General features: G+C 32.4%; 1 protein-coding gene across 1 annotated transcript in view; it reads right to left on the bottom strand.

Annotated features, from left to right (window-relative positions):
- The window catches only part of PTPN21 (protein tyrosine phosphatase non-receptor type 21), a 108,396-nt gene that overhangs the window by 36,553 nt on the left and 57,235 nt on the right, over positions 1 to 14,608 (bottom strand). The window contains exons 8-10 of the mRNA XM_051977433.1: positions 13,624 to 13,712; positions 4,172 to 4,259; positions 3,237 to 3,316 (exon numbers count right to left, since the gene is read on the bottom strand). Coding sequence (XP_051833393.1) covers positions 3,237 to 3,316; positions 4,172 to 4,259; positions 13,624 to 13,712 — 257 coding nt within the window. The remainder of the gene's footprint in view (positions 1 to 3,236; positions 3,317 to 4,171; positions 4,260 to 13,623; positions 13,713 to 14,608) is intronic.

Raw genomic sequence — 14,608 nt, 5'->3', positions numbered from 1 at the left:
TCACATGGTAAGTGTCAGAAGCAGGACTTGATGAAGTTCCCTCTGGTCTGTAGGGAGGGTCTCAGGATTGTTATGACACAATATTGAATGAATTCAGTATAACAATGAGCTGAGCTCTTCAAGAGAAATAGAACAGATAACTTTGTGGGGAGGAGGGGGTGATTTTGTGATTTCATCTCTACCTTGCCCTGAAAAAAAAAAATTCCAAAACAAAGATTTCATTTATTTTATATGGGCAAGCATATTACTAAGGCAGATCATCAGAAAATCAAGTCCAAGAAAACAAATTGTAATTTATGTGAGTTTTTATGTAATTATGTGATGCCACTTTATGGAAATAATATGACTAACAATTTGGAAACCTGCCCACTAAATGTAATTATTGTACTTAAAATAGAATATTTTCTCTTCTATGGTTGCAGTGGTATATTATGTTCAGCATAAAATAGATGGATAGCAAAAATTATATTTCACAGACTGGGTCATTTTACCACAAAGTAAACAGGCATTTCTTTTTTCCTCTAAATATTAACATCACTACCAAGTAGGTACATGCCACAATACTTTTTAAAATAAATAAAATTTAACTCATAGACTAATATGGATGCATATTTTCAATCCATTTCTTTTCCTGATATTGTTAAAAAGAGAAATTCTCAAACACTTGACATATGCATGACATCTTTCATCATAAAAATTCCTCATTAGAATTTAATCTCTCTGAGGATCAGTTTTGTCTTGTATCTTCAGGGCGTAGCACATGAAGGGTCTTTGAAAAATTTTGCTGCACAGGACAAGGTTTTATGATTTTAAACACATTGTATATGTACATAAGCACTATGTAACATGACATTAGCTTGAGAAAAGTACCATCTTTATGTTCATCATCTTTTTTTTTTCATTTTCCCAAATATAAATGTTTTACACATTTTTAAATTTAAAAAAATTTAACTTTAAAGATAGTTTTCAACATTTGTTTTTGTAAATTTTCTTTCATGATTTTTTCCTTTTTTTATGATTTTTCTTTCACAACATGACTAATGTGGAAATGTAAAAAATAATTGTGTGTATGTATATATAAAGAAAAAAATGTGAAACTAATATGCTTTAAACTGCATTCAGTCTCCCTAGTTCTTTCTCTGGATGTGGATGGCATTTTCCATCATATTTTTTTAATCTATATTTTTTAGTAGGCTTTCCTAAAGCTTTTCTGTCTTTAAATCTACAATCTCTTTGTATGATTTCATTACTTTTCTCCTTTTGTAATTTTTTCAGCTTTACTGACATAAAGTATTATATCCTCATGGTGGAAAAAGAGGAAGGAGAAAACCTAGAACTTTTATTTGGTTCTTAAGTAAGAGTGCTCAGCTCATTGTTGCAGGTGATACAGCACTGGGTGTGGAATCAGGAAGAGCTGAGTTCAAATGTGGTTTCAGACATACTTACTAGCTGTGTGGCTTTGGGCAAGTCCTATTCATTGTAAACTGGGAATAATAGTCTGAGTTTTGTGGCTTTTTATCAAGCTTAAGGACTTTTTCACTAAAAGATTTTTTTTCTTCTAATAGAATAAAACATAATAGGACAAAGAGAATTAAAAAAAAAAAACACCAAATATTTCAAATGAAACTATACAATCATAGAAAAATCAAATCAATACTTTTGATAAATCAGTCAGTAAGTACTTATTAAGTGTCTACTATGTGCAAAGCACTGTACTAAGAGCTAGACTTGGATGCTATATATGATATACTGTTTGCCTTTATATAACCTATTAATAGTTCTTTCTCATTATAACAAATGGGGAATGATCAGAAATAATTTACACATATCCTGCCTTCTTCTCCCAGTACTTGAGGCTTTAAGTATTTCAGGGTAGCTGGATGGCACAGTGAATAGATCACCAGTCCTGGAAACAAGAGGATCTGAGTTCAAATCCAGCCTCAGATACTTAACACTTATTGTGTGAACCTGGACAAGTCACTTAACGACAATTGCCCCCCCCCCCCCAAAAAAAAAGAGCACATCAAATATTCTTACCCACAAATAAATTAGGATTCTGTTAATGGGGTTTACAAAAAACCAAGAGGCAAGTATTTTGTATTCTTTAAAAAATAAGTATAAATGAGCAAATATATATAAATAAATATTTTAAATAAATACTTTCGAAAAAGAAAATGTTATGTTTGTACAGAACAAATATTAATAGAGGGACATTCTTTTTATTAGCCAGGAATGAGTTGAAAAAAATCTTTAAGACCAATTACCTTTAAAAGAGTACTGAATTTAGAGACAGAAGCACTCAGAGTTTAAATCTTAGTTCTATAACTGTCTACTTCTGTAATCCTGGACAAGACACTTATTTTTTGGGGGGATCTAAATTTCTTTATCTATAAAATGAATTAATTGGACTAAATGAATACTGTCTTTCCTACTCTAAATCTTTGATCGGTTGATTCCATAGTGTTCTCTTCTCTAAATTATAAAGTTCTCTGGGAGCAGGTTTCTTGGGGGGCTTCGGGGAACAGCCTTCCTTTCAATTCAATGTAATAATCACTTCAAATGCAGCTAGGAGTTAAAATCCAGTCCTTAATTGTCTTTTCCAAAATATCCCAGTTAGCTTTCTTAGAGGCCTATCTCTCTCCTTGGTTCCAAGAGCTCCTGTTGCTAGTCCTTTGTCTCTTCCAGCTTCAGCCTCCAGCTCCCTCTGAATCCTGGCTCTGAATCTCCTGACTGAATTCTGGCTCTCAATCTTCCCGAATCTCTAATGCTTGTCCTTTTATATGCTCTTTTAGAGATGTGAACTCAAAGGTTGACTCCTCCTTCAAGAGTGTGATTGTGGGAGCTGTGATTTGTGAATCTCCTCCACTGAACTTGTGAATATCCTGGACTTGTGAATCTTGTAGAACTCCAATGAGGGCTAAATAGATTAGTGAGCTAGAGAACTTGTTAAGTACCATGCTAAATTAGACAACCAACATCACTGTGTAAGAATCCTAACAGATTCTATGCAAACTATAATGGTTCAGGCATAAAGAGTTGGTCCAAAGGAAATAGTGAAATAAAATAGTGTAACATTTTAATATGTAAATCAAAAAAAAAAAAGAAAATATAGAAGGGGTATAAAACAAACTCTCCTCTTTGGGTACCAATTAGATTTCTAACTTATAAAACAAAATATAAAGTGAGAGTGTCTAAAATCATTATTTCTAAGAATTCTATAAGTAGATGATACTTACAGGTTGCATTTGTTTAGTCTGTAAAACTTGTGTCTAGCAACACACAGCCTCCATACATATTTTGCAGTTTCCATGTCTTCCTGGCAAATAAAATGTTCACAAATTGAGATGAATGTATTAAGTTTTCATATACAACACATTTAATACTATATAATATGACATACTGGATACCGAGCATTTTATTAATAAGCCATTTTTAATATATTGGTATGATTGGTGGGGGGGAGGGAGGAGGTATTCAATTGAAAACTCAAACTAGCAAAATTACGCACTACTGATAGGCTGACTTCTTAACAGATAATAGATATTTACTTGGTAATACAAAAATGTTTCTGAAACGGAAAAAGTGACAGCTTCAGGTGAACAGTCATCTAAGACTCTTGTCCAATAATCACCCTACAAAAACAAAGTTGTTGTTTTTTTTTTCTGACACATAGCTTTAATAAGAAGAGGCCCCATGTAAATGCCTTTTAAGGAAAAGTGTCTAAGGCAACCATGTTCACTTCCTCACTCCATTTCTGACTCGCAGAACTCTACTTTCTTTACTTCTCATTAGAATGTAATGGCAGAGACTGTCTTTCTTATTCCTTGTATTTGTATTCCCAATACTCAGCACAGTGGCTGGCACTTTAATATTAACTATTTAAGAAATATTTGTTGACTTGACTTTATTCAAGAAACATCCAAGTATGTGAAAAATACTACTGATTTAATCATTCAACTATTCTTTTATACTCTCCCCCTAGAATTTCACATCAAAATCAAAATATATTTATCAAGGTACAATTTTAAAGCCACCAAAAATCCAAAGGCAAGATTAAAAAGTGCTCTGGAATCAGATCAGGTTAATTCAGGTGGTAGGCTCTATGTGAATGATCAATAAAATATTTTCTTTTAAAAAAATAAAGTGCTCTGGGGAGAACACTAATACTCACAGTTTGAAATTGGATGGTCTCCTCTTTATTTGCCAGTTCTAATGCAAAGAAGGACTTATTGTGTGACATATTTGCAATGTCATGCCATCTAAAGAAAGAAAATAAACTCATAATTTCATAAAATTTTAAAAGGGAAATTTTGAGTTTATAGATGATCTTTTTTCTTGATCAGACCTCTCATTCCATTGGTGTATGAAATTTCCAGTAAGAAAACTCTTTCTACCAATAATGACCATCACTTTCTCTGCAATTTGGGAGTCTTTGAGAATTGTCAGGGCATACTGGAAGGATCAAGTTACTTGCTCAAGGTCATATACAAACAGTATTTGTCAATGACAATACTTGAAAGTCTTTCTTGTTCTAAAGCTAGCTCTCTATCCACTACACTAACCTGCCTCGACTCCATTAATTATATTTTAAAGCGAAGATCTGATTCATATTTATTCAACCAATTTATGCTGTGTACTTTTATGTGCAAGAACCATGACATAAATATTACAGCACCAAATGCTAAGACCTATGGCATATACAAAGCTGAAGATAACACACAGTCCATACCCTCAAGAAGTATGAAAATCTTGTAGAGATAACATAAGCACCTAAATTATTATAATGAGGGACTGAAATGACAAGTTTCATGAGGTAGATACAAAGTTCTATATAAATTAATTAGTAATTCTTCAAGAAAAGAAGGAAAAACAGTAAGAAAGATCTCATTTCCATCAAGTAGAAAAAACAAAGAGATTTTATCATGACCTGCAAAGAGTGAGCAATGTTTGTATTCCCATCAGAGGCAAAATACCGCTATGTTCAAATCGTGTGTAGTCTTTTTGTATTGGAAAAGAAAGCAAAATAGCTCAAGGAATGACTCTCTTCACACTCCAGATTATCAGGGAGAATGATATGTTCCATTAAAACTGTTGAAAGAGTTTCCATGTCAACTAAAGAGTAAGATTTAAAGAGGCAAAGAACATGTGTCAGGAAAATAATAGGTTAAAGAATGTCACAGAAAAAAGAAAAGGCAGAGGGATAACTAAATACTTGCAGCTAATAAACAAGTATGAGGATCTTCCCAAAAAGAAAATAATTAGTCAAAAGAATTTAACATTAAACCATTCCTAAGTTTCCACCTCATGTGCACTAAAGTGACAAAGTTGACAAAAAAATGAAAATGACAAATTTTGAAGGGGCTGCTGGAAAACAGGAACACAAAAATATCAATGCATTTTTGGTAGAATTGTAATTTGATCCAGCTATTCTATAAAGTTATTTGGAATTGTCTCCAAATGTTATTATTAAACTGAATATAACCTCTGATCAACAGTAATGTGGCTAATGAAGTCATATAAATATCAAAGAAATCAAAGAGGAAAAGGACTTTTATACAAAAATGTGTATTACAGTTATTTTTGTAATAGCAAAGAATTGGAACCAAAGGCAGGATTCATCAGTTGGGGAATGGCAAAACAAATTATGCAATATAAATGTAATGAAATACTACTGAATCATAAGAAATTATGAAAAGAATGGTTTCAAGGAAATCTGGGGAAACTTGCATGAAATGATGCAAAGTGAAGCAAGCAGAATTAAAAAAAAAAAAAAACCTATTTATACTATAGCAGCTACATCACAAAAGTAATCAGCCTGGAAAGTCTTAAGAACTATGATCAACACAATGAACAATCATAATTGCAGGTTATTAATTATGAAGTATGTTTCTCACTTTCTGCCAGAGAGGTACAGAATGAGATGCACACATACATATATACTCACACACATATATACACGTACGTAGTGATCATATAGTATTTATTTTCTTTTTTATGGTAAATAGGAGGGACAAAATAATCTATTTTTCTTCATTAAAAAAGTAAACTTTAATTTTAAAAACACTTATGCACTATATAATAATTATATAGACCCACTAATATCCAGCAAAAGTCAGAAAAAGAGAATAATGAGAGCAAATGTCTCCCTACTGACTGTTACTGAAAGAAGTTATTTGTAAATATGATAATGACAGAGAGATCTGCTCTCACCATAGCATATATATCAAAAATGTGACAGAAATCTTCTAAGACTTGTTGAACCAGGAGACTGCTATTCAGTGACTCAAATGGACACAAGTGATATTGCCTCAGGGAAATCTAACAATTATAGAGTCTTGGGCAGAAAACCAAAGCTCTTAGGGACACAGGTGGTGTTTTCATTATTATTATGAATTGAAAGCAAGAGCTTTCAAAAAGAAAAGCAGATATAGAAAGTTAACAGTTTTACTTAAGATAATAGTGTCTAACAAACAGAATGGCTTACAACTAAGGAGTTGAATTTATTTCACACACACACACACACACACACACATATATACACACACGTATATGTATATGTATGTGTGTGCATAAAAATACAAAACTTTATTCAATAGTGTCAATGTGCTTTTATAAGTGCTTATTATGGGCAAGGCATTATACTAATTCTGAGAATCCAAAAAAGGTTCCTAAAACCACAGTTCCCACTCTCAAGAAACATACATCCTAATGGGGAATACAATATAAAAATATTGAGGCACATATAAACTATATACAGATTATGAGAAAGTGATGGTGGTGGTTGTCCTTTGATCTTGAAGAGGACCAAAACATATCAGTATGTTAAGAATCAAGTTATAATATATCCAATTGTGGCTGATTAGACCAGTATAAGCCAGAATGCTCTATCACAGGTTGGGCACAAATAGTCCATGTGAACATTTGGGGTAGATTTTCTAAATTTTACATATCTCGAGATGAGAAAATAATTTGAAATAGGAAGATGTTAGCAGCTTGAGGAGAGGAGTAGCAAGAAAGTTTGTTTTTTTTAAACTGCTGCCTTCTACTTCTCCTCCCCTTAAAACAATATGACTAAATCTGAAAATGGATTTTGGATTAATAGTTAAATCACAACTTAAAATATAGAAATGACAAGCATCTGACCAGAGATGAAGTACAACTAGCAAGTGCTGGTAAAAATATTTTTAAATATTTTGAATAATGATGATATAATAATAATAAATAAAAAATAAAAATATATAATATATATTTTATTTATTTATTATATATTACATATATATTATATAATAAATAAATAAAATAATAATGAATTATTATTTGTTCAGTGGATAGAAGAGATTAAAAAACATAAAATACTTTATAAGAAACAAAATTTTTTTCTGTAAATAAAATTCATGCTACTAGGAAAGAAGAGAAGCTATCAGTTGAGGGCTAGGGGAGAGTTGATTTTTCTATCAAAAATCTTTGATAAGGGTCTGTTATTCAAGATATCTAAGAAAATAATGCAAATATATTATACCATTCTCCAATGAATAAGTAAAAGAATATGGACAAACATTATTCAAAGAAGAATTATGACTAACAATCAAATAAAAGGTTTTTCCAAATAACTGAGAGAAAGGCAAATCAAAACAACCAAACTTTGATTTTACATCTAGCAAATTGATTAAGATGACAAAAATACAAATAATTAATGTTGGAGATTTTGAGGAAAGAAGGGGAAATTAATATGTATTAATAAAACTTGAAAATGGTCCAGCCTTTCTCAAATACAATTTGAAATTATGCTAAAAAAAAAAAAAAGTGACTAGACAATGTTGGAGAAGTTATAGACAAGTATGCTTATGCATTATTGGTAGAGTTGTGAATTAAGTTTTAGTATTCTAGAAATCAATTATGAGTTATGTACATAAAATGACTAAGTATTCATACTTTTTGACCCAGAGATTTCATTGATAGACACATACTACAATGATAGGCTCCATGTATACCAAAAATCTATGGTGGCACTTTTGTGGTAGAAAAGACAAAACAAGTAAATGCCCAAAGTAAATAGCTAAACCGGGGCAGCTAGGTAGCGCAGGAAATAGAGCACCAGTCCTGAAGTCAGGAAGACCTGAGTTCAAATCTGATCTCTTAACACTCCTGGCTGTATGACGCTGGACAAGTCACTTAACCGCAATTGCCTCAGCAAAAGAAAGAAAGAAAGGAAGGGAAGAAGGAAGGAAGGAAGGAAGGAAGGAAGGAAGGAAGGAAGGAAGGAAGGAAGGAAGGAAGGAAGGAAGGAAGGAAGGAAGGAAGGAAGAAGGAAAGAAGGAAAGAAGGAAAGAAAGAAAGAAGAAAGAAAGAAAGAAAGAAAGAAAGAAAGAAAGAAAGAAAGAAAAAAGAAAGAAAGAAAGAAAGAAAGAAAGAAAGAAAGAAAGAAAGAAAGAAAAGTAAATGGCTAAAAAAATCACAATACAGTAATGTAATAAAAATTACTATGCTATTAGAAAAGAGGAATATAAAGGATACAATGAAGCATGGAAGAGCATGACTTGATACAAACTGAGGTAGGCATGATACTAATAATGTAAACACAAAGAACAGCCACCACAAAACAATAAAAATAATGAATTACAGCATTAAAAAGAATAAACTGGTCCCCAGAAAAAGAGTTGAGAAGATTCTCCCCTTTCCCATATCCCTTTACAGACACTAACACTTATTCCTTTGCAGAAATAAGAAGTCCATGGATGGGGGCACAACATAGCAGGATTTTGTGGAATATTTTTTCTTCTGAACTTTTTCTCCTCTTTTTTTTTTTTAATTTTTGTTATAAAGTATAGCTCCCTATGAAAGGGAAAAGGGAGGTATATAGAAGAAATCTAGTGAAGAGGGCTGAAACTTAAATCAGATAAGAGAACACTTAAGGCTCTATTAGCATATATTTGGATGATGGCTCTGCTCACAATTGGTGCTTGCTGAATGTTTGGTGGTGAATAATTGTAGGCAAGGATTGAGGGGAGAGGAGAAGCCAGAGTCACTTGGAGGCAGGACAAGGAGGAGAGAGACTGGAGACTCCAGTACATCTTTGGCAAACCACATGGCAGTTTGTCTGCCTTCTTCACTTCTCCCCCTAAAGACCAAAGACTTTGATTTATCCTGACTCCAGCTGACCCTGAGGCCCTCCAGGGAGCTAGCTTGTACTTTACAATCTAGTAATGTGAAAACAAATTATTAATGAATTTTTTTTTTTTTTTACAAAGCAACAAAAAAGGTAACTAAAATATCCAAGCCCTTTGATTCAGAGGTTCATCCCTTAGGCATATACATCCCTGAAGAGGTCAAAGACAGAAATAGAGTCCTTTATACCTCAAAATATTCATAGCAGAACTTTTTGTGATATCAAAGAACTGAAAATGAAGGAGATGCTCACTAATTAAAGATGACCAAATGTACTGTGGTACATAACTGAAAAGGAATACATTATACCATAAGAAATTACAAAGATAGAATAAAGTAGGCAGAATCAAGGAAACCACATGAACAATGAAAGTAAAAAATTGTACCCTGCATAATTATAATAGTCAAGCTTGGTTCCAAAGAGTTGGAAAATATACTTCCCCTGCTTTATTGCAAAAGTAAAAGTCTATCATGAGGAATATTGCACATACTATTAAATAAGATGGGTCAGTTTTACTGACCTCCTTTGTTTTCAATTTTTTTTCCATAAAAACAGCTTGCTGGATAGATGAACAGAGAAATATATCAAGAATAAATGGATTGTGAAAAAAAAATTTTAATTTTTAAAAAATTTATTTGATTAAAGTATTGCCTATATAGCCACCAGATTAGACAGTAGAGAATAACTAAAATATAGTAAATAGAATAGCAAACAAAACACTCATACAATGACAAGAGACAAAATTTAAGAGCTAGGATTTCAGAAACTATACAAATATGCATAAAATATATATAACAAGTAAAATGAAATCCTAAGTCTGGAAGACAACTTTGTCCTCCCAACTTTCACTGTAACTTCACTACTGGATAAAACCAGGACTGGGATATGATTATTTAGGGGAAAAAAAGATAAATAAAACAGTTTGTAGTTGCACTGTATGTCAAGAAGATACAATCTTATAAGGAAATCTTGGAAACAGAGTTTAGTTCTTTGCTTTGCTTTGTTTTTATTTTTTCCTTTTAAGTTCCCTTCCATGATCAGGAAGTTTGTTTTGCTTGTGATTTCTTTCCCTATTTTCTCCCCAGCACTATTCTACCTGTTAACCTTTACTTCCTTATTTCCACCTGTTTACTTGATAAGTTTAATGTATTTCTACATCAATCTCTTTTGTGTGTGAATGTGCATATTAGCAGGAAGTTTTCAACATTTCTTTATCTAATTCAGATAAGTATGTTTCATCTGTAGCTTGCTCCCCTAACTTTTCCCTTCATGTTGACTCTTCTTCTCACACAACTCAACAGTAATAGGATCCATTCCATTCTTCCTCCTTTCCATATTAAAATATTTTTAATACTCTCTTCTCTTTCTCTTCTTAAAATTCTCAACCTCAGGGCTGTTGCTTCTCCCCCTATAAAAATCTTAGCACTTCATCAGTATACAACCCCTTCCAACTGTTAAAATAAATCTGCCTTTAATAAGCTTCTCTTAATTTTGTTTTTGCATATCATATTTTCTTCTGACCTCTCATCCTCTATTACTTGTCACTTTTAATTTTTAGCTATTTACTTAGTTTTCCTTAAGATTACTTTACATGACACCTTATTTGGCATTCTAAGATATCCTTTGATTAACAGTAGAAACCTCCAGGTCTTATTTGATCCTGACTATAATTCCTTGGTACTTGAATTCTTTTCTACTTAATAGTATTTTCATTTTGACCTGGAACCTCTGGATTTAGGCTAGGACCTTCCTTGACCTCTTGGGATTTCTTTCAAAAGGTGGTCAGTGGATTCTTTTTGTCTTCACTTTATGCTGTAGTTCTAAAAAAAATCTGGGCAGTTTTCACTTATGGATTTTTAAAATATTGTCCACATTTTGTTTTGATCATGATTTTCAGGGAGATCTATGAATCTTTAATTAATTCTTCTTGATCTGTTTTCCAGATAAATTATTTTTGATAGCTGATCATTACACTTTTTTTTTGATCTTCTGATTTAGTTTTAATAGTGTTTATTATTTCATGGAACCAATAATTTCTGTTTAGTCTATTTTAATTTTTAGGGAGTCTGTTACTTGAGTATGGTTTACCACTTTTTGTTCCAAATTACTTATTTTCCTTCCTGTTTTTTCTTCCAGAGCTCTTATTTCATTATTTTATCTCTTTCTTCAACTTATTCATATAGTGCTTGTGGAAAACTCAATTACCTTTAAGTGTTTTGTGATTGTTATAGATTTACTTTCTTCTGGCTAGATTTTGCACTATGAACGGAAGTATTATTATTCTTTATTATTATCCATATCTTCCTGAGTTATTTATCCATCCAGTCTTAGTTCCTTAATAGTGTTTTTGTACCAGAGCCAAGCTCCACCTACTTCAGCATTTTTGGATAGTCTCAACTCCTGGGTTGTCTCAATTCAAGTGACCTGAGTTTTTCTGCTAACATCTAGCTTGCAGTTAGGCACCCCCTTCCTAAATCTTTGTGGTTCAAAATATTGGATCTTCAGGGCCTTCTATGGAATCTCAGAACAGCACTAAGAATCTAGAAGTCCTCTAGGGGACAGTACCAACTTGAGCACTTCTATAACCTCATAATTTTGGTGTCTTACCTAATCACTTCCAAGGTGCCAGCTCTATAGGTTTCTGAAAACCCCTGGAATTTCTCAGGGAAATCTCCCACTCTTGTTGCCTTAGGATATAGTCCAGCAAGCTAATCATGACTCTGTATAGTTTCTGGTCATTGTGGGAAACTATTATCTAGCACTGGCTTTTCTGACAATTCCCTTTCCTACTGCCTATAGGTTGACTTTTTGTGTAGTTCAGAGGTGTAAGAAATCACTTGCTATACTTTCTCCCTGAATTTCTTGACCACTTTTCAGTCTGGTACAATGTTTAAGTTTTTTCTGGGGTAGGTATGTTGGAATCAAGCTATTAGTGTTAAGACAACCTTCTTAAATTCAATTACCACCTTCATATTTTCACAAAGGTTATTTCCCATGTTGATATTGTACCTGATTAGTGTCTCAAAGGAGTAGAAGGAATTCAACAAGTAGAGACATGAAACCCTCCATTTAGTCTTGGGGAACCCCATATATAAATTCAGAGGCAGAAGAAGGCAGAATGAAAACAGGGAATGATAAGGACCAAAGCTTAAGGCAATTCTTGAGGAAGAAAAGGAATCAAAAAAGGAAAAGTCAGAGAAAGAAGGGAAAAGATACAAAAAGAGGGGGAAAAAGAGAAGAAAGAATTTCAAAAAGGTGGGAAGAATAGATTGGGAAATATAAATGATGTGAAATCAAAAGATATCAATAAAATGTACTTTTTTTAAAAGGAGGTTTGGTCAACAATGTCATAAGCTACAGAAGTCAAGATGAATAATAACTAAAATATGTACATAAATGACCATATAATAAAAAAAAATGTCATTGCTAAATTTTCTAGAAGTCTAAGATAAAGAGAACTAACACAAAGTTAATGGATTTGGTAATAAAGAAATCACTAGTGAGTTTGGATAAAGCAGTTTCAGAAGAGAAGTAAGGACAAAAACCAAAGTCAGAGGTTTGTGAAGAGAGAATTTTAAGAAATATAAACAGCAGGATAGCTAGATGGTGCAATGGATATAGTATCAGCCCTGAAGTTAGGAGGACCTAAGTTCAAATCTGGCCTCAGATACTTAACACTTCCTAGCTGTGTGACCCAAATGAAGGAAGGAAGGAAAGAAAGAAGGAAGGAAGGAAGGAAGGAAAGAAGGAAGGAAGGAAGGAAGATAAATAGTATTTACCATGAAAAAAGAGGAATGCTTGATTGAGCAAGGTTCTGGAGAAGACAGAAGGAGATGAAATAGGGATTATAAATTTAACAGGATCAGGCTTGACATGATGAAAGGCCACTTTATTTTCTGAGAATGAAGGAAAGGAGCATGGAATATATGAGGCAACAGAACATTTTCTAAGTGTAGAAAATGAGAGGCAATGTAGAAAATGTACATAGTATGAGAAAATATACAAAAACGGGAAATGAGCATCATTTCACATGACCTCTCTGTTTCCTCAGTAAAGCAGAAAATGAAATCAGTTGCTGAAATACAACTAATCAAACAACTAATTAATTTATGTGTAAGGCAGTACACTGATCTCTAATGATAGAAAAATAAAATAGAAAATAGTCTCTGCTCTCAAAAACCTTACATTTTACTGAAGGAATACAGTATGTAAACCAAATTATTAATACTGCACACTATTCCCTACACATTTGTTTTAAAGTTATACACTGCATAGTTCATCAAAGGAACAATTACAATCAGAAATCATTTCATTTTAGAAAAGACACAATTCCTTCATACCTTCATAAAATCTTGCCAGGAATTATAAATAGATGATGCAAAAATCACCGGAAATACAAAAAACACAAATCTGAAAGTTGTTTTTAAAATGTAAAGAAAAAAATTTAAGATTAATACCTAAATATAACAGGAGGCCTTCCATTTTTGTGTTTCACAAAGATGCCATCAAGACAGGCTCCAATACAAATGTCACTTCCTTGGCTATCCTAAAATTAAAAAGTAGAAATGATATTAATATAAAAAATATATTCAATAAGCCAATGTATCAGAAAAACAACAAATACCCAGCTAACTTAAAAACAAGGTATAGAAAGAACTGTATGTATTCACTTAATCCCAAACTCACTCACACTTTCTCTCTCTCTCTCTCTCTCTCTCTCTCTCTCTCTGTGTGTGTGTGTGTGTGTGTGTGTGTGAAGACAGGATTTTTTTGTTAAATTTAGAAGGGCCAACTTTATTTTCTTGCTAAAGAACATGTATAAAAGTTGTAAAGTTCAAAGATATGGATAACCTAATTTTAGTGCTGATATCTCTCTACCACTAACATTTGCTAATGATATGTAAAATAAATATAATGTAATAAAGACTTTTAGTTGAGTTCCTTTATTAAGGTTTCAGATATCCTCTATTTTTAAACACAAGGAATACAAATTCAGTAGGTGACTATGGAAAAAATAATAATGTCAGAATCAGAAGATTTCAATTTGAGTCCCAGCTGTCTGGTTTTTACCTTAACTAACCACCTAACACTGGGCAAGTCATTAATACATACTATGATTCAATGTCCTATCTAGAAATAGAGATAAGATATGCAGTCTCACAGAGTTATTAAGAAGAATGTTTTTTTTTCCAAATCAGCAAATACTACATAAATATAAATTATAATGGAATTCTTCTTCAATTATTCCATATGACAATACAGAAAGCAAAATAAGTAAATAAATAATTAGTTTCAGTGGATCCACAATTAGCAATACAAAACAGTATTTACAATCAAGAAGCTTATCTTCTAGTATATGACTGCATCAATAAGCATTTATTAAGTACTTGCTAAATGTCTAGCAAAATAGTCCCTGACCTCAAGGAGCTTAGATGTATATCT

The sequence above is a fragment of the Antechinus flavipes genome, chromosome 2 (assembly GCF_016432865.1).
Source record: "Antechinus flavipes isolate AdamAnt ecotype Samford, QLD, Australia chromosome 2, AdamAnt_v2, whole genome shotgun sequence".
Classification (NCBI taxonomy): Eukaryota; Metazoa; Chordata; class Mammalia; order Dasyuromorphia; family Dasyuridae; genus Antechinus; species Antechinus flavipes.
The sequence above is the reverse complement of the archived record's forward strand: the minus strand, read 5'-3'. Positions and strand labels throughout refer to the sequence as shown.